Here is a 21,606-nt window from a genome sequence, read left to right as displayed (position 1 = left end):
ATATATATAATATCCCCTGGGTATATTCGTATTAGATATGAGACATTTTAATGCATTTACCAAGCCCTATATTAATTATTGTTGTCGAGATATCTCTAGCACTGTACATTCCTCCTCTCTTTATATTAATGACACACATACCAATTATCTGCGGATGGAGAACTTAAACTACTGTGTGACTGGAGTGTTACCAAATCCCTGTTTTGTATCAGCTCAATTAAATACTTTTCTCACGTGTGACATCTGATGTCTAACAAGGCTCGTTTTTCGTGTAAAACATTTCCCACACTCAGAGCATGGAAATGGTTTCTCACCTGTGTGAGTTTTCTGATGTGTAACAAGAGCTGATTTATATCTAAAACATTTCCCACACTCAGAGCATGGAAAAGGTTTCTCACCTGTATGATGTCTCTGATGAGTATCAGCACCTGATTTCTGTGCAAAACATTTCCCACACTCAGAACATGGAAATGGTTTCTCACCTGTGTGATTTCTCTGATGTATAACAAGAGCTGCTTTATATGAAAAACATTTCCCACACTCAGAGCAAGTAAATGGCTTCTCACCAGTGTGTGTCATCTGATGTCTAACACAAAGAGATTTCTGGGTAAAGCATTTCCCACACTCAGAGCATTGAAATGGCTTCTCACCTGTATGAGTTCTCTCATGTGCAACAAGATCAAATTTATATGTAAAACATTTTCCACACTCAGAACATGAAAATGACTTCACACTTGTGTGAGTTCTCTGATGTGTAACAAGATCAGATTTTACTGAAAAACTTTTCCCACACTCAGAGCATAGAAATGGCTTCTCACCTGTGTGACGTCTCTGATGTGTAACAAGATTAGATTTCTGTGTAAAACATTTCCCACACTCAGAACATGGAAATGGTTTCTCAACTGTGTGAGTTTTCTGATGTCTAACAGAAACTGACCGACGTATAGAACTTTTACCAGTTTTAGATAGTATTCTATTACCTATATGAGCTGTACTGTGTGTAGCAAGATCTGAATTATCAAGAGAACGTTCCTCATCATTAGAGGGACCAGATGACATATCCGCACTGTGAAGTGCTGGATGTATATTTAGGGTAATTGGAGTTTCTCCTGGAGAATCCGGTCTGATGTTCTTATCTTCTATTTTAAAATCTGGTGACACGATGAGATCTCCCTGCGAGGTATTCCTGCTTGTGCGTCCATCTACTGGAAACAAATGTATAAGAATAAACAATTTACATTGAGAGCAAATGTTCTTGGATGTCTCTGCGCTTAAACTCAATATGTATAAGACTGAAATGATTGGCTTCCCACCATCTGGAGTTCACTCACCTCCTTCAATTTTATTATCCATCGACAACCTCACCATCTCTTCTATCTCACAAGTCCACTGTCTTGGAGATATCCTTAACTCCGCCCTCTGCTTCAATTCCCACATTCAGTACCTCTCCCAGTCTTGCCGCTTCCACCTTCAAAATATCTCCAGGATCAGACCCTCTCTCACCCTGGAGGTAACTTATGGTGCTAACACACGGTACGATAAAAATGTACAATATGAACAATATCGTTCATATCGTGCATTTTTTAGTGCCTTCTAACCCCCAAACGACCAGTGATGCACGGGCACGTATGGACAATAACGATATTGTCCATCGGCCGTGCATGCTGTAACCTGGTCGATATCGACCAGGTCACATAGGGACCCACGATCGTTGATCGCGGATTGCTGGCCTGTTGTTGGTGGGTTGGTGGTGTGCTGGATGAACAATAATGATCATTTAGCACACCGGGAAGGTGCAGGACGATCAGCCAGCGATATTGTTATCGCTGACTGATCGTACCGTGTGTACGCACCATAAAACCCTCATCAACTCACTGTTCATCTCTAAACAGGGCTATTGTAACCTCCCTCCTATGTGGCCTCCTCAACACCCATTTCTCTCCACTGAAATCTGTACTCAATGCTTCTGCCTGGCTCATCTTCACCAAACTACAAACTGCCTTTCCTCTACTCAGGTCCTACACTGGCTCCCCATCCCCACGAGAAAACATTCAAACTCCTCCCAATCATCTATAAAGCCACCATACGTCTCACCCTTTCATCTATTTCTACATCTCCCTCCACACTCTCATCACCTACTTTGCTCTGCCTATGCCTGGTGCCTCTCCGTCCACATCATTATATCCTCCCACTCCTGCCTCCAAGACTTTCCTTGTGCTGCTACCCACTGCTGGAACTCTCACTCTCTCAGACTCACCACCTCTCTCCAAAGCGTCACACACATAGTACTATTAGTACTATTATAGGTTGAATCATTCATTGTAGAAAAGCATTGGTGGAAGGACTATGCAATAATAAGTGTGTGCTTATAGCTGGTGTGTGTGTATACATGGAGTTTGTTGTGATGTGGGAGTATATGGTTTTATAGTGCAGGGAGGAGACACTGGTCAGATCTCTGGGCTGGTAACACACAGTGACATGATGTGAGGGGGAGAGCAGGGGTATAATAGGGGCTGTTGGCTCCTGATGTATGAGAAACACCAGAGAGTGTGGGGAGGAGACTGGTCAGATCTCTCAGCTGGTAACACACAGTGACATGATGTGAGGGGGAGAGCAGGAGTCTAATAGGGGCTGGTGGCTCCGGATGGTTGGGGGGGAGAGCATGAGACTTAGAGGCTGATGGCCCCTGACTCCCCCAATGTGCAGATACAATTCCCTCATAAGCTTGTACATCGATGTAGTGACTGAGCAAAGAGAATATGTTATAAGGGTTTATAACTCACCTGTGCTGATATATGTAGGGATTTTTTCCTTCTTACACTGCTGATCACTCCTCACATATGTCTCTTCTTCTCCCTCTATATCTTCTGCCTTTATATCAGTCACATACGTCTCTTCTTCTCCCGCTATATCTTCTACCTTCATATCAGTCACATACGTCTCTTCTTCTCCCTCTATATCTTCTGCCTTTATATCAGTCACATACGTCTCTTCTTCTCCCTCTGTATCTTGTGCCTTCATATCAGTCACATACGTTTCTTCTTCTCCCTCTATATCTTCTGCCTTTATATCAGTCACATACGTCTCTTCTTCTCCCTCTATATCTTCTGCCTTTATATCAGTCACATACGTCTCTTCTTCTCCCTCTATATCTTCCGCCTTTATATCAGTCACATACGACTCTTCTTCTCCCTCTATATCTTCTGCCTTCATATCAGCAAGATCTTCATTCTAAATGACCCATATAACAATAATGTCTGATTTAATTGAGACTAAATAGTATAATATCAGTGCATAAGACACACACAGCTTCTCTACAGATCATATAGTGACAGTCCCTTTAGTATATTTGTGAGACCCTAAATCCCACCTACCTGATGCGCCTGTGGGATCCTCTGATTCTCATCTATACAATCCTGTGAATAAAGAGGACGGAAACATCTCTCTGGGGTATTTCTATTACTGGGTCCATCTGTAGGAGACACATAGTGACTGAGTACATTGTATATATGTGATTATCAGGTTATGTGTATATAGAGGCTCCCAAACCTCCTCTCCCCTGTACAATAAATGACAGTCTTCTCTTACCCAGTGATGTGAGGGGCCGGTGATTCTCCATCATCACGTCCTTGTACAGACCCCTGTGTTCCTCTATATACTCCCACTCCTGCATGGAGACATAGACAGCGACATCCAGACACCTTATAGGAACCTGACACACACAATGATAGAGTCATCACCCAGACACATCCCCTGGTGTTACTGTATAATGTCCCATTCCCAGCAGTCACCTCTCCAGTCAGCAGCTGAATGATCTTGTTTATGAGTTCCAGGATCTTCTGGTCATTGTGTCTCTCATGCATCAGTGAGTGAGGTGGAGGCACCGTCATGGGGGTCTGGGTCCTGCTCAATCCTCCTGATACACAGGGACGGCTGCTGGGTGTCTTACTCTCACCAGATGACTTCCTCACTACTGTGTAACCCTGTGTATTGGGGAAATATAAATGAGAAGGTCAATTAAACTCCACTTAAATGGGGCTGTTTATTCAGGTGATCACATTGCATAATATTCAAGTAGACTCGTATTTTACAACAAAAAAAAAATCTTATAACAATCTACCATATATATGAAAATGTGGAGTATATAGTATCTCTTGCAGCCCAATAAGTTTTTTGTAAGTGACAGAAAGAGAACAACAATAGCAATGTAATAAATACCAACTCCAGTGAGGACTGTGGGATTAATACTATATCTGAGACCGGCTCCCTGCTACTCGGATATTACTATAGATATAAGTGATGTCACTGTGACAGTCCCAGACCCCCTCACCTCCCCAGTAATGTCCCTGTATTATTACTATAGATATAAGTGATGTCACTGTGACACTCCCAGATCCCCTCACCTCCCCAGTCATGTCCCTGTATTATTACTATAGATATAGGTGATGTGACTATGACACTCCCAGATCCCCTCACCTCCCCAGTCATGTCCCTGTATTATTACTATAGATATAAGTGATGTCACTGTGACACTCCCTGATCCCCTCACCTCCCCAGTCATGTCCCTGTATTATTACTATAGATATAAGTGATGTCACTGTGACACTCTCAGATCCTCTCACCTCCCCAGTCATGTCCCTGTATTATTACTATAGATATAAGTGATGTCACTGTGACACTCCCAGATCCCCTCACCTCCCCAGTCATGTCCCTGTATTATTACTATAGATATAAGTGATGTCACTGTGACACTCTCAGATCCTCTCACCTCCCCAGTCATGTCCCTGTATTATTACTATAGATATAAGTGATGTCACTGTGACACTCCCAGACCCTCTCACCTCCCCAGTCATGTCCCTGTATTATTACTATAGATATAAGTGATGTCACTGTGACACTCTCAGATCCTCTCACCTCCTCAGTCATGTCCCTGTATTATTACTATAGATATAAGTGATGTCACTGTGACACTCCCAGACCCTCTCACCTCCCCAGTCATGTCCCTGTATTATTACTATAGATATAAGTGATGTCACTGTGACACTCTCAGATCCTCTCACCTCCCCAGTCATGTCCCTGTATTATTACTATAGATATAAGTGATGTCACTGTGACACTCCCAGATCCTCTCACCTCCCCAGTCATGTCCCTGTATTATTACTATAGATATAAGTGATGTCACTGTGACACTCCCAGATCCCCTCACCTCCCCAGTCATGTCCCTGTATTATTACTATAGATATAAGTGATGTCACTGTGACACTCCCAGACCCTCTCACCTCCCCAGTCAGCAGGTAGATGATCTCCAGGGTGAGATTTAGTATCCTCTCAGTCATGTGACTCCTGCCCTTGTCCATCCTCAGTGATCAGAGATTTATACAGGACACGTCTCACCCTCACGTGACTTCTAGTAACAAGGATCTGACTCCTCACTGCACAGAAATCTAGGAATAAATATAAATATTAGAAGCTATTTCTTACCAGTTATCTATGTAGTGAGCACATATTACACAGCGCTTTACAGGGAATATTTAGTCACATCTGTCCCTGCCTTTCCTACATTTCCTACCACATGGACAGCCTACACACACACACATACATACACACACGGGGTATTTATGAAAGAAGCAAACTAACGTACCAGTGTGGATTTGCAGAGTGGGAAGAAACCAATGCAAACACTGGAACATACAGAATCCACACAGAACCTTGGTTAGGAGTTGAATTCACGACCCCAGAACAGCGTAGAAATGCAGTCCACTACGCTATCATGTTGCTGTTGTTATATAAATGTAAGAGTACACTGAGTGACCACTAAGTCCCCTCATTCCCAGAGACAGAGTCTAGGTCAGTGTTTCTCAGAAGCTCCTCTGACCCAGCTTCAAAGGGCTGCTGAGTGACCCCTACACGGCAATGCTGGAGGTTACACCAATGGTCCTCTCATGTCCAAGAGTCATTGACCTCCACGACACACACTTGATTCAATATGTCTGAGGAAGCAGACCTGATCCACGTATTGGGAGTTACACTGACCCTGGTACCCCCTCTATTAGTGCCTTGGTAACCATGGTTGGCCTGAGCTTTCCTTGGTGAGAGGGTTAATAGTCCCCTCCCTAGATATGATGATGTTGCCCCCAATGTTGGGGTCGACGTGAAGGATGATTTATTATTGTGGACCCCTGGTATGCAAATGCCCTCATCCTCTGGGTGTTTTGTAGAGGCCCTTCAGAATAATGCTGTGGGGCCACAAAGCTCTATTTACACCCATAATACTGAGACACCTATTCCGGGAGCTGGAAGAGATGGAACTCGTAACCTCACATCTGTTCTGGCAACTCAGATAGGACTATTCCTCCAACACCTACTCGAGCATCTGGAATGAAGGGCTCAGGTACTTAGAGCCCTATTCTTGAACCCGGAATGGATGGCTGAGGCACTGGGGAGAACCAATCGGGGCAGCTATAATGAATGGCCAATGTTCTCGTAGCCCTATACCAGCACCTATAATTGCTGGCTATTGTACTCAGGGATCAATTGCGGCAGCCCAAACACCTGGCTAACATAATCAGAGCTCACTCCGCCACAGTTGGTTAAGGTTATCAGAGCTCTAATCCCGCACCGGGAACGCATTGCTAATGCACTCAAAACTCCATTCTGGCATCCAGAATAGATGGCAGATATACTCTAGCTCTGTATGAGCACCCAGAACGGCAGGCTAGCATACTGTAGCTCCATACTAGCACCTCTTCCTATTTATCGATGCCAGCTGCATACTATCATACGGTCTCTTAGTCACACTAGCAGGCAACCAATGTAAAGGGTTGCAAGGGGGCTCTAAGGCATTAAAAGGGGTGTGAGGAGGCCCTGAGGCATATAAAGGAGCATGTGGGGGCTTTGGGCTGGCATATAATGGCATAAGGGGCTCTAAGGCATAAAAAGGGGTGTGAGGAGGCCCTGAGGCATACAAAGGAGCATGTGGGGGCTTTGGGCTGGCATATAATGGCATAAGGGGCTCTAAGGCATAAAAAGAGGTGTGAGGAGGCCCTGAGGCATATAAAGGAGCATGTGGGGGCTTTGGGCTGGCATATGGCATAAGGGTCTCTAAGGCATAAATAGGGGTGTGATTGGGCTCTGAGGCTTATAAAGGGGCACAAGGGGGATCTAAGTCATATAAAAGGGCATGAGTTGCCTTTATAGCATATACAGTGCTGTTTTTGGAAACGTCTCCTGTTCAGGAACCTGTAAAATGAAAAGGTAGTAACCCTGCCCTCAGATCTGGTCACAATGTACAGTGATAGAGAAGGCACGGTAGTGGTGAGGGTGCATGTATCCCCACCGTGTCTGCAGATAGCAGAGCTGTCACATACCCCCAAATGAGGACGTGCACTGATGGCTCCACAGAGGCAGGGGGCGCTGCAGTGAGCTGAGCCATTCAGGAGGATTCCATATGGTAGTGGATAGATCCCCGTCCGTAGATGTACCCTGAATTCATCAGTTACTACCAACGTCATTCCCTACTAACCATGTGGACATAGAGGAGGAATATAAACCTGTAGCAAGTGAAGCGAGCCCCCGTGCCCGACGTGTTGCAAACAAAGCGAGACCGCAAGAGGACAAATTTCTTCTTTTGTTGGCCTTTATGGGTATGGAACCGCACTTCTGCCCTCACTCCATGTCACTTCCAGGTACATCTAGTGAAGGGGATCTATACACTACCGTCCCATATATTTACCAAATCCCACTGACCCATTTAATGCTACCAAGACACCAGATAGCGGTCTGTTACCAAGCAAGTATGGTCCGTGCCACCTGTATTATAGTAACTACTGACTCTGCGCCACCTTTATTATAGTAACAACTGGGTCTGCGCCACCTTTATTATAGTAACAACTGGGTCTGCGCCACCTGTATTATAGTAACAACTGAGTCTGCGCCACCTGTATTATAGTAACAACTGGGTCTGCGCCACCTTTATTATAGTAACAACTGGGTCTGCGCCACCTGTATTATAGTAACAACTGGGTCTGCGCCACCTGTATTATAGTAACAACTGAGTCTGCGCCACCTGTATTATAGTAACAACTGAGTCTGCACCATCTGTATTATAGTAACAACTGAGTCTGCACCACCTGCATTATAGTAACAATGGGGTCTGCACCACCTGTATTATAGTAACAACTGAGTCTGCACCACCTGTATTATAGTAACAACTGGGTCTGCGCCACCTGTATTATAGTAACAACTGGGTCTGCGCCACCTGTATTATAGTAACTGGGTCTGCGCCACCTGTATTATAGTAACAACTGGGTCTGCGCCACCTGTATTATAGTAACAACTGAGTCTGCGCCACCTGTATTATAGTAACTGGGTCTGCGCCATTTGTATTATAGTAACAACTGAGTCTGCGCCACCTGTATTATAGTAACAATGGGGTCTGCACCACCTGTATTATAGTAACAATGGGGTCTGCACCACCTGTATCATAGTAACAATGGAGATTGCGCCACATATTTATAAATATAGGATAAAGGGGCAGCAACATGAGACATCCAAGTTACACAGCACCTGGGCAGCGTATACACTGCCATGACCGGGCACATGGGCTGGAGGCTGGGTCACTCACCCAATACATATTATGTGCGTCTGGTAACCCTGGTAAGCAGGACCCCTGTGTTATTGCCCAGGCTTGCCCTGTTACCGTGCCACAACTGTACCCTGCTGCAGGACAGGCTGGCATTATACAGCTAATACTGGGGGGCTTTCCTGTGCCCTGAGCCCCTGGTTATTATACACACTCCCCCCACCCTATAGTCCTATAGCACTTACTAAGTAACGTAGAACTATAGGATTAGCCGTGCAGTGACCCCAGCAGCCATATTCCCATCACATCCGGGTCACACAGGAAGTGTCTCATGCACGCCCCCTGCAGGGTGTATATGGCATTGCTCTCCCTACATCCCCCAGCTGTCACTTACAGGGCACACTAGAAGGGACTGTACCCGGCCAGTAACCTCTGTAATCCAGGGAACAGAAGTTACACTGAGCTCTACAACCAGATGTGGGCGATGTCACCATCGTGTGCGGCTCTGCGTCACACCAATAAGGGGGAAGTAATGGCAGCTATAGGCAGTAATGGTAACACAATAGTAATAATCTCTCATCTCCGTCACCATCGTGTGCGGCTCTGCGTCACACCAATAAGGGGGAAGTAATGGCAGCTATAGGCAGTAATGGTAACACAATAGTAATAATCTCTCATCTCCGTCACCATCGTGTGCGGCTCTGCGTCACACCAATAAGGGGGAAGTAATGGCAGCTATAGGCAGTAATGGTAACACAATAGTAATAATCTCATCTCCGTCACCATCGTGTGCGGCTCTGCGTCACACCAATAAGGGGGAAGTAATGGCAGCTATAGGCAGTAATGGTAACACAATAGTAATAATCTCATCTCCGTCACCATCGTGTGCGGCTCTGCGTCACACCAATAAGGGGGAAGTAATGGCAGCTATAGGCAGTAATGGTAACACAATAGTAATAATCTCTCATCTCCGTCACCATCGTGTGCGGCTCTGCGTCACACCAATAAGGGGGAAGTAATGGCAGCTATAGGCAGTAATGGTAACACAATAGTAATAATCTCATCTCCGTCACCATCGTGTGCGGCTCTGCGTCACACCAATAAGGGGGAAGTAATGGCAGCTATAGGCAGTAATGGTAACACAATAGTAATAATCTCATCACCGTCACCATCGTGTGCGGCTCTGCGTCACACCAATAAGGGGGAAGTAATGGCAGCTATAGGCAGTAATGGTAACACAATAGTAATAATCTCTCATCTCCGTCACCATCGTGTACGGCTCTGCGTCACACCAATAAGGGGGAAGTAATGGCAGCTATAGGCAGTAATGGTAACACAATAGTAATAATCTCATCTCCGTCACCATCGTGTGCGGCTCTGCGTCACACCAATAAGGGGGAAGTAATGGCAGCTATAGGCAGTAATGGTAACACAATAGTAATAATCTCTCATCTCCGTCACCATCGTGTGCGGCTCTGCGTCACACCAATAAGGGGGAAGTAATGGCAGCTATAGGCAGTAATGGTAACACAATAGTAATAATCTCTCATCTCCGTCACCATCGTGTGCGGCTCTGCGTCACACCAATAAGGGGGAAGTAATGGCAGCTATAGGCAGTAATGGTAACACAATAGTAATAATCTCATCTCCGTCATCATCGTGTGCGGCTCTGCGTCACACCAATAAGGGGGAAGTAATGGCAGCTATAGGCAGTAATGGTAACACAATAGTAATAATCTCATCTCCGTCACCATCGTGTGCGGCTCTGCGTCACACCAATAAGGGGGAAGTAATGGCAGCTATAGGCAGTAATGGTAACACAATAGTAATAATCTCATCTCCGTCACCATCGTGTGCGGCTCTGCGTCACACCAATAAGGGGGAAGTAATGGCAGCTATAGGCAGTAATGGTAACACAATAGTAATAATCTCATCACCGTCACCATCGTGTGCGGCTCTGCGTCACACCAATAAGGAGGAAGTAATGGCAGCTATAGGCAGTAATGGTAACACAATAGTAATAATCTCTCATCTCCGTCACCATCGTGTGCGGCTCTGCGTCACACCAATAAGGGGGAAGTAATGGCAGCTATAGGCAGTAATGGTAACACAATAGTAATAATCTCATCTCCGTCACCATCGTGTGCGGCTCTGCGTCACACCAATAAGGGGGAAGTAATGGCAGCTATAGGCAGTAATGGTAACACAATAGTAATAATCTCATCACCGTCACCATCGTGTGCGGCTCTGCGTCACACCAATAAGGAGGAAGTAATGGCAGCTATAGGCAGTAATGGTAACACAATAGTAATAATCTCATCTCCGTCACCATCGTGTGCGGCTCTGCGTCACACCAATAAGGAGGAAGTAATGGCAGCTATAGGCAGTAATGGTAACACAATAGTAATAATCTCATCTCCGTCACCATCGTGTGCGGCTCTGCGTCACACCAATAAGGGGGAAGTAATGGCAGCTATAGGCAGTAATGGTAACACAATAGTAATAATCTCATCTCCGTCACCATCGTGTGCGGCTCTGCGTCACACCAATAAGGGGGAAGTAATGGCAGCTATAGGCAGTAATGGTAACACTATAGTAATAATCTCATCTCCGTCACCATCGTGTGCGGCTCTGCGTCACACCAATAAGGGGGAAGTAATGGCAGCTATAGGCAGTAATGGTAACACAATAGTAATAATCTCATCTCCGTCACCATCGTGTGCGGCTCTGCGTCACACCAATAAGGGGGAAGTAATGGCAGCTATAGGCAGTAATGGTAACACAATAGTAATAATCTCATCTCCGTCACCATCGTGTGCGGCTCTGCGTCACACCAATAAGGGGGAAGTAATGGCAGCTATAGGCAGTAATGGTAACACAATAGTAATAATCTCATCTCCGTCACCATCGTGTGCGGCTCTGCGTCACACCAATAAGGGGGAAGTAATGGCAGCTGTAGGCAGTAATGGTAACACAATAGTTATAATCTCATCTCCGTCACCATCGTGTGCGGCTCTGCGTCACACCAATAAGGGGGAAGTAATGGCAGCTATAGGCAGTAATGGTAACACTATAGTAATAATCTCATCTCCGTCACCATCGTGTGCGGCTCTGCGTCACACTAATAAGGGGGAAGTAATGGCAGCTATAGGCAGTAATGGTAACACTATAGTAATAATCTCATCTCCATCACCATCGTGTGCGGCTCTGCGTCACACCAATAAGGGGGAAGTAATGGCAGCTATAGGCAGTAATGGTAACACAATAGTAATAATCTCATCACCGTCACCATCGTGTGCGGCTCTGCGTCACACCAATAAGGAGGAAGTAATGGCAGCTATAGGCAGTAATGGTAACACAATAGTAATAATCTCATCTCAGTCACCATCGTGTGCGGCTCTGCGTCACACCAATAAGGAGGAAGTAATGGCAGCTATAGGCAGTAATGGTAACACAATAGTAATAATCTCATCTCCGTCACCATCGTGTGCGGCTCTGCGTCACACCAATAAGGGGGAAGTAATGGCAGCTATAGGCAGTAATGGTAACACAATAGTAATAATCTCTCATCTCCGTCACCATTGTGTGCGGCTCTGCGTCACACCAATAAGGAGGAAGTAATGGCAGCTATAGGCAGTAATGGTAACACAATAGTAATAATCTCATCTCCGTCACCATCGTGTGCGGCTCTGCGTCACACCAATAAGGGGGAAGTAATGGCAGCTATAGGCAGTAATGGTAACACAATAGTAATAATCTCATCTCCGTCACCATCGTGTGCGGCTCTGCGTCACACCAATAAGGGGGAAGTAATGGCAGCTATAGGCAGTAATGGTAACACAATAGTAATAATCTCATCTCCGTCACCATCGTGTGCGGCTCTGCGTCACACCAATAAGGGGGAAGTAATGGCAGCTATAGGCAGTAATGGTAACACAATAGTAATAATCTCATCTCCGTCACCATCGTGTGCGGCTCTGCGTCACACCAATAAGGGGGAAGTAATGGCAGCTATAGGCAGTAATGGTAACACAATAGTAATAATCTCATCACCGTCACCATCGTGTGCGGCTCTGCGTCACACCAATAAGGAGGAAGTAATGGCAGCTATAGGCAGTAATGGTAACACTATAGTAATAATCTCTCATCTCCGTCACCATCGTGTGCGGCTCTGCGTCACACCAATAAGGGGGAAGTAATGGCAGCTATAGGCAGTAATGGTAACACTATAGTAATAATCTCATCTCCGTCACCATCGTGTGCGGCTCTGCGTCACACCAATAAGGGGGAAGTAATGGCAGCTATAGGCAGTAATGGTAACACAATAGTAATAATCTCTCATCTCCGTCACCATCGTGTGCGGCTCTGCGTCACACCAATAAGGGGGAAGTAATGGCAGCTATAGGCAGTAATGGTAACACTATAGTAATAATCTCTCATCTCCGTCACCATCGTGTACGGCTCTGCGTCACACCAATAAGGAGGAAGTAATGGCAGCTATAGGCAGTAATGGTAACACAATAGTAATAATCTCATCTCCGTCACCATCGTGTGCGGCTCTGCGTCACACCAATAAGGGGGAAGTAATGGCAGCTATAGGCAGTAATGGTAACACAATAGTAATAATCTCTCATCTCCGTCACCATCGTGTGCGGCTCTGCGTCACACCAATAAGGGGGAAGTAATGGCAGCTATAGGCAGTAATGGTAACACTATAGTAATAATCTCTCATCTCCGTCACCATCGTGTACGGCTCTGCGTCACACCAATAAGGGGGAAGTAATGGCAGCTATAGGCAGTAATGGTAACACAATAGTAATAATCTCATCTCCGTCACCATCGTGTGCGGCTCTGCGTCACACCAATAAGGGGGAAGTAATGGCAGCTATAGGCAGTAATGGTAACACAATAGTAATAATCTCATCTCCTTCACCATCGTGTGCGGCTCTGCGTCACACCAATAAGGAGGAAGTAATGGCAGCTATAGGCAGTAATGGTAACACAATAGTAATAATCTCTCATCTCCGTCACCATCGTGTGCGGCTCTGCGTCACACCAATAAGGAGGAAGTAATGGCAGCTATAGGCAGTAATGGTAACACAATAGTAATAATCTCATCTCCGTCACCATCGTGTGCGGCTCTGCGTCACACCAATAAGGAGGAAGTAATGGCAGCTATAGGCTGTAATGGTAACACAATAGTAATAATCTCTCATCTCCGTCACCATCGTGTGCGGCTCTGCGTCACACCAATAAGGGGGAAGTAATGGCAGCTATAGGCAGTAATGGTAACACAATAGTAATAATCTCTCATCTCCTTCACCATCGTGTGCGGCTCTGCGTCACACCAATAAGGGGGAAGTAATGGCAGCTATAGGCAGTAATGGTAACACTATAGTAATAATCTCTCATCTCCGTCACCATCGTGTACGGCTCTGCGTCACACCAATAAGGGGGAAGTAATGGCAGCTATAGGCAGTAATGGTAACACTACAGTAATAATCTCATCTCCTTCACCATCGTGTACGGCTCTGCGTCACACCAATAAGGGGGAAGTAATGGCAGCTATAGGCAGTAATGGTAACACTACAGTAATAATCTCATCTCCGTCACCATCGTGTGCGGCTCTGCGTCACACCGATAAGGGGGAAGTAATGGCAGCTATAGGCAGTAATGGTAACACAATAGTAATAACCTCTCATCTCCGTCACCATCGTGTGCGGCTCTGCGTCACACCAATAAGGGGGAAGTAATGGCAGCTATAGGCAGTAATGGTAACACTATAGTAATAATCTCATCTCCGTCACCATCGTGTGCGGCTCTGCGTCACACCAATAAGGAGGAAGTAATGACAGCTATAGGCAGTAATGGTAACACAATAGTAATAATCTCATCTCCGTCACCATCGTGTGCGGCTCTGCGTCACACCAATAAGGGGGAAGTAATGGCAGCTATAGGCAGTAATGGTAACACAATAGTAATAATCTCATCTCCTTCACCATCGTGTGCGGCTCTGCGTCACACCAATAAGGGGGAAGTAATGGCAGCTATAGGCAGTAATGGTAACACAATAGTAATAATCTCATCTCCGTCACCATCGTGTGCGGCTCTGCGTCACACCAATAAGGGGGAAGTAATGGCAGCTATAGGCAGTAATGGTAACACAATAGTAATAATCTCATCTCCGTCACCATCGTGTGCGGCTCTGCGTCACACCAATAAGGGGGAAGTAATGGCAGCTATAGGCAGTAATGGTAACACTATAGTAATAATCTCATCTCCGTCACCATCGTGTGCGGCTCTGCGTCACACCAATAAGGAGGAAGTAATGGCAGCTATAGGCTGTAATGGTAACACAATAGTAATAATCTCATCTCCGTCACCATCGTGTGCGGCTCTGCGTCACACCAATAAGGGGGAAGTAATGGCAGCTATAGGCAGTAATGGTAACACAATAGTAATAATCTCATCTCCGTCACCATCGTGTGCGGCTCTGCGTCACACCAATAAGGAGGAAGTAATGGCAGCTATAGGCAGCAATGGTAACACAATAGTAATAATCTCATCACCGTCACCATCGTATGCGGCTCTGCGTCACACCAATAAGGGGGAAGTAATGGCAGCTATAGGCAGTAATGGTAACACAATAGTAATAATCTCATCTCCATCACCATCGTGTGCGGCTCTGCGTCACACCAATAAGGGGGAAGTAATGGCAGCTATAGGCAGTAATGGTAACACTATAGTAATAATCTCATCTCCGTCACCATCGTGTGCGGCTCTGCGTCACACCAATAAGGGGGAAGTAATGGCAGCTATAGGCAGTAATGGTAACACAATAGTAATAATCTCTCATCTCCGTCACCATCGTGTGCGGCTCTGCGTCACACCAATAAGGGGGAAGTAATGGCAGCTATAGGCAGTAATGGTAACACTATAGTAATAATCTCTCATCTCCGTCACCATCGTGTACGGCTCTGCGTCACACCAATAAGGAGGAAGTAATGGCAGCTATAGGCAGTAATGGTAACACAATAGTAATAATCTCATCTCCGTCACCATCGTGTGCGGCTCTGCGTCACACCAATAAGGGGGAAGTAATGGCAGCTATAGGCAGTAATGGTAACACAATAGTAATAATCTCTCATCTCCGTCACCATCGTGTGCGGCTCTGCGTCACACCAATAAGGGGGAAGTAATGGCAGCTATAGGCAGTAATGGTAACACTATAGTAATAATCTCTCATCTCCGTCACCATCGTGTACGGCTCTGCGTCACACCAATAAGGGGGAAGTAATGGCAGCTATAGGCAGTAATGGTAACACAATAGTAATAATCTCATCTCCGTCACCATCGTGTGCGGCTCTGCGTCACACCAATAAGGGGGAAGTAATGGCAGCTATAGGCAGTAATGGTAACACAATAGTAATAATCTCATCTCCTTCACCATCGTGTGCGGCTCTGCGTCACACCAATAAGGAGGAAGTAATGGCAGCTATAGGCAGTAATGGTAACACAATAGTAATAATCTCTCATCTCCGTCACCATCGTGTGCGGCTCTGCGTCACACCAATAAGGAGGAAGTAATGGCAGCTATAGGCAGTAATGGTAACACAATAGTAATAATCTCATCTCCGTCACCATCGTGTGCGGCTCTGCGTCACACCAATAAGGAGGAAGTAATGGCAGCTATAGGCTGTAATGGTAACACAATAGTAATAATCTCTCATCTCCGTCACCATCGTGTGCGGCTCTGCGTCACACCAATAAGGGGGAAGTAATGGCAGCTATAGGCAGTAATGGTAACACAATAGTAATAATCTCTCATCTCCTTCACCATCGTGTGCGGCTCTGCGTCACACCAATAAGGGGGAAGTAATGGCAGCTATAGGCAGTAATGGTAACACTATAGTAATAATCTCTCATCTCCGTCACCATCGTGTACGGCTCTGCGTCACACCAATAAGGGGGAAGTAATGGCAGCTATAGGCAGTAATGGTAACACTACAGTAATAATCTCATCTCCTTCACCATCGTGTACGGCTCTGCGTCACACCAATAAGGGGGAAGTAATGGCAGCTATAGGCAGTAATGGTAACACTACAGTAATAATCTCATCTCCGTCACCATCGTGTGCGGCTCTGCGTCACACCGATAAGGGGGAAGTAATGGCAGCTATAGGCAGTAATGGTAACACAATAGTAATAACCTCTCATCTCCGTCACCATCGTGTGCGGCTCTGCGTCACACCAATAAGGGGGAAGTAATGGCAGCTATAGGCAGTAATGGTAACACTATAGTAATAATCTCATCTCCGTCACCATCGTGTGCGGCTCTGCGTCACACCAATAAGGAGGAAGTAATGACAGCTATAGGCAGTAATGGTAACACAATAGTAATAATCTCATCTCCGTCACCATCGTGTGCGGTTCTGCGTCACACCAATAAGGGGGAAGTAATGGCAGCTATAGGCAGTAATGGTAACACAATAGTAATAATCTCATCTCCTTCACCATCGTGTGCGGCTCTGCGTCACACCAATAAGGGGGAAGTAATGGCAGCTATAGGCAGTAATGGTAACACAATAGTAATAATCTCATCTCCGTCACCATCGTGTGCGGCTCTGCGTCACACCAATAAGGGGGAAGTAATGGCAGCTATAGGCAGTAATGGTAACACAATAGTAATAATCTCATCTCCGTCACCATCGTGTGCGGCTCTGCGTCACACCAATAAGGGGGAAGTAATGGCAGCTATAGGCAGTAATGGTAACACTATAGTAATAATCTCATCTCCGTCACCATCGTGTGCGGCTCTGCGTCACACCAATAAGGAGGAAGTAATGGCAGCTATAGGCTGTAATGGTAACACAATAGTAATAATCTCATCTCCGTCACCATCGTGTGCGGCTCTGCGTCACACCAATAAGGGGGAAGTAATGGCAGCTATAGGCAGTAATGGTAACACAATAGTAATAATCTCATCTCCGTCACCATCGTGTGCGGCTCTGCGTCACACCAATAAGGAGGAAGTAATGGCAGCTATAGGCAGCAATGGTAACACAATAGTAATAATCTCATCACCGTCACCATCGTATGCGGCTCTGCGTCACACCAATAAGGGGGAAGTAATGGCAGCTATAGGCAGTAATGGTAACACAATAGTAATAATCTCATCTCCGTCACCATTGTGTGCGGCTCTGCGTCACACCAATAAGGGGGAAGTAATGGCAGCTATAGGCAGTAATGGTAACACAATAGTAATAATCTCATCACCGTCACCATCGTATGCGGCTCTGCGTCACACCAATAAGGGGGAAGTAATGGCAGCTATAGGCAGTAATGGTAACACAATAGTAATAATCTCATCTCCGTCACCATCGTGTGCGGCTCTGCGTCACACCAATAAGGAGGAAGTAATGGCAGCTATAGGCAGTAATGGTAACACAATAGTAATAATCTCATCTCCGTCACCATCGTGTACGGCTCTGCGTCACACCAATAAGGGGGAAGTAATGGCAGCTATAGGCAGTAATGGTAACACAATAGTAATAATCTCTCATCTCCGTCACCATCGTGTGCGGCTCTGCGTCACACCAATAAGGGGGAAGTAATGGCAGCTATAGGCAGTAATGGTAACACAATAGTAATAATCTCATCTCCGTCACCATCGTGTGCGGGTCTGCGTCACACCAATAAGGGGGAAGTAATGGCAGCTATAGGCAGTAATGGTAACACTATAGTAATAATCTCATCTCCGTCACCATCGTGTGCGGCTCTGCGTCACACCAATAAGGGGGAAGTAATGACAGCTATAGGCAGTAATGGTAACACAATAGTAATAATCTCATCTCCGTCACCATCGTGTGCGGCTCTGCGTCACACCAATAAGGGGGAAGTAATGACAGCTATAGGCAGTAATGGTAACACAATAGTAATAATCTCTCATCTCCGTCACCATCGTGTGCGGCTCTGCGTCACACCAATAAGGGGGAAGTAATGGCAGCTATAGGCAGTAATGGTAACACAATAGTAATAATCTCATCTCCGTCACCATCGTGTGCGGGTCTGCGTCACACCAATAAGGGGGAAGTAATGGCAGCTATAGGCAGTAATGGTAACACTATAGTAATAATCTCATCTCCGTCTCCATCGTGTGCGGCTCTGCGTCACACCAATAAGGGGGAAGTAATGACAGCTATAGGCAGTAATGGTAACACAATAGTAATAATCTCTCATCTCCGTCACCATCGTGTGCGGCTCTGCGTCACACCAATAAGGAGGAAGTAATGGCAGCTATAGGCAGTAATGGTAACACAATAGTAATAATCTCATCTCCTTCACCATCGTGTGCGGCTCTGCGTCACACCAATAAGGGGGAAGTAATGGCAGCTATAGGCAGTAATGGTAACACTACAGTAATAATCTCATCTCCGTCACCATCGTGTACGGCTCTGCATCACACCAATAAGGGGGAAGTAATGGCAGCTATAGGCAGTAATGGTAACACAATAGTAATAATCTCATCTCCGTCACCATCGTGTGCGGCTCTGCGTCACACCAATAAGGGGGAAGTAATGGCAGCTATAGGCAGTAATGGTAACACTACAGTAATAATCTCATCTCCGTCACCATCGTGTACGGCTCTGCGTCACACCAATAAGGGGGAAGTAATGGCAGCTATAGGCAGTAATGGTAACACTACAGTAATAATCTCTCATCTCCGTCACCATCGTGTGCGGCTCTGCGTCACACCAATAAGGAGGAAGTAATGGCAGCTATAGGCAGTAATGGTAACACAATAGTAATAATCTCATCTCCGTCACCATCGTGTGCGGCTCTGCGTCACACCAATAAGGGGGAAGTAATGGCAGCTATAGGCAGTAATGGTAACACAATAGTAATAACCTCTCATCTCCGTCACCATCGTGTGCGGCTCTGCGTCACACCAATAAGGGGGAGGTAATGGCAGCTATAGGCAGTAATGGTAACACAATAGTAATAATCTCTCATCTCCATCACCATCGTGTGCGGCTCTGCGTCACACCAATAAGGGGGAAGTAATGGCAGCTATAGGCAGTAATGGTAACACTATAGTAATAATCTCATCTCCGTCACCATCGTGTGCGGCTCTGCGTCACACCAATAAGGGGGAAGTAATGGCAGCTATAGGCAGTAATGGTAACACTATAGTAATAATCTCATCTCCGTCACCATCGTGTGCGGCTCTGCGTCACACCAATAAGGGGGAAGTAATGGCAGCTATAGGCAGTAATGGTAACACTATAGTAATAATCTCATCTCCGTCACCATCGTGTACGGCTCTGCGTCACACCAATAAGGGGGAAGTAATGACAGCTATAGGCAGTAATGGTAACACTATAGTAATAATCTCTCATCTCCGTCACCATCGTGTGCGGCTCTGCGTCACACCAATAAGGGGGAAGTAATGGCAGCTATACGCAGTAATGGTAACACAATAGTAATAATCTCTCATCTCCGTCACCATCGTGTGCGGCTCTGCGTCACACCAATAAGGGGGAAGTAATGGCAGCTATAGGCAGTAATGGTAACACAATAGTAATAACCTCTCATCTCCGTCACCATTGTGTGCGGCTCTGCGTCACACCAATAAGGGGGAGGTAATGGCAGCTATAGGCAGTAATGGTAACACAATAGTAATAATCTCTCATCTCCATCACCATCGTGTGCGGCTCTGCGTCACACCAATAAGGGGGAAGTAATGGCAGCTATAGGCAGTAATGGTAACACTATAGTAATAATCTCATCTCCGTCACCATCGTGTGCGGCTCTGCGTCACACCAATAAGGGGGAAGTAATGGCAGCTATAGGCAGTAATGGTAACACTATAGTAATAATCTCATCTCCGTCACCATCGTGTGCGGCTCTGCGTCACACCAATAAGGGGGAAGTAATGGCAGCTATAGGCAGTAATGGTAACACTATAGTAATAATCTCATCTCCGTCACCATCGTGTGCGGCTCTGCGCCACACCAATAAGGGGGAAGTAATGACAGCTATAGGCAGTAATGGTAACACTATAGTAATAATCTCTCATCTCCGTCACCATCGTGTGCGGCTCTGCGTCACACCAATAAGGGGGAAGTAATGGCAGCTATAGGCAGTAATGGTAACACAATAGTAATAATCTCTCATCTCCGTCACCATCGTGTGCGGCTCTGCGCCACACCAATAAGGGGGAAGTAATGACAGCTATAGGCAGTAATGGTAACACTATAGTAATAATCTCATCTCCGTCACCATCGTGTGCGGCTCTGCGTCACACCAATAAGGGGGAAGTAATGGCAGCTATAGGCAGTAATGGTAACACTATAGTAATAATCTCATCTCCGTCACCATCGTGTGCGGCTCTGCGTCACACCAATAAGGGGGAAGTAATGGCAGCTATAGGCAGTAATGGTAACACTATAGTAATAATCTCATCTCCGTCACCATCGTGTGCGGCTCTGCGCCACACCAATAAGGGGGAAGTAATGACAGCTATAGGCAGTAATGGTAACACAATAGTAATAATCTCTCATCTCCGTCACCATCGTGGGATCCAGGACAGCCCTGCACCCAATGACAGGAGAGGCTGGCGGGGAGGAGACATGGTGGGGGCAATGGCTGGTGGAGGGCATGTGAGACATGGGAGGTGGGCAGAGGGGGCGTGCAAAACACTTTATGGACACATAGCCCAGCCTAACCTATGAATGCTATAAAGCTCTCTTACATGCCCACCAGATATCTTCCCCCTCACACTGCCCTCTGCCCCTCATGCCCCCAGCACCGTCTCCAACCTTATTCTTTCCCAATGCAGCCTGCAGAACTCTGTGTGTGAACAGTCACATGGTCTGATCACATGGTCTGAAACTGCTTGATGACGTCAGAGAGAACGAGCCAATACCCAGCCAATCACACCCTACTTTCGGGCTGTGCGTTCCACCCTACTTCCTGGATGTGCGTTTCACCCTACTTCCTGGATGTGCGTTTCACCCTACTTCC

At 46.1% G+C, this 21,606-nt stretch overlaps 2 protein-coding genes across 4 annotated transcripts in view; one reads left to right on the top strand and one right to left on the bottom strand.

Annotated features, from left to right (window-relative positions):
• Positions 1-21,606, top strand: part of LOC148476841 (uncharacterized) — a 223,941-nt gene that overhangs the window by 42,016 nt on the left and 160,319 nt on the right. The gene's annotated exons all lie outside the window — the stretch shown is intronic.
• LOC148476843 (uncharacterized) lies at positions 25-21,487 on the bottom strand. Of its 3 annotated transcripts, none has more exons than XM_088457560.1 (7): positions 21,402-21,487; positions 5,280-5,444; positions 3,792-3,983; positions 3,589-3,712; positions 3,375-3,472; positions 2,784-3,231; positions 25-1,205 (listed from the first exon to the last, which is right to left on the bottom strand). In XM_088457560.1, the coding sequence occupies exons 2-7, from the start codon at positions 5,355-5,357 to the stop codon at positions 214-216; spliced, it is 1,932 nt and encodes a 643-aa protein (XP_088313686.1). In that variant the 5' UTR covers positions 5,358-5,444; positions 21,402-21,487; the 3' UTR covers positions 25-213. The 3 variants fall into 3 exon arrangements, with proteins under 3 accessions (XP_088313686.1, XP_088313688.1, XP_088313687.1); XM_088457562.1 differs by having other exon boundaries at positions 3,589-3,667; XM_088457561.1 differs by lacking the exon at positions 21,402-21,487 and adding an exon at positions 8,827-8,912.

The sequence above is a fragment of the Taudactylus pleione genome, unplaced genomic scaffold, assembly GCF_031769625.1.
Source record: "Taudactylus pleione unplaced genomic scaffold, aTauple2 ptg000768l, whole genome shotgun sequence".
NCBI lineage: Eukaryota > Metazoa > Chordata > Amphibia > Anura > Myobatrachidae > Taudactylus > Taudactylus pleione.
Note: the sequence above shows the minus strand (reverse complement) of the source record. Positions and strands in the feature narration are given on the sequence as shown.

Coding starts and splice junctions, on each gene's coding strand:
- LOC148476843 (XM_088457560.1), bottom strand. CDS start 5,357: ATGGACAAGGGCAGGAGTCACATGACTGAGAGGATACTAAATCTCACC. Junction 3,713..3,791: donor TTCAGCTGCTGACTGGAGAG/GTGACTGCTGGG, acceptor TGTGTGTGTCAG/GTTCCTATAAGGTGTCTGGA. Junction 3,232..3,374: donor GGATCCCACAGGCGCATCAG/GTAGGTGGGATT, acceptor TGGGTCATTTAG/AATGAAGATCTTGCTGATAT.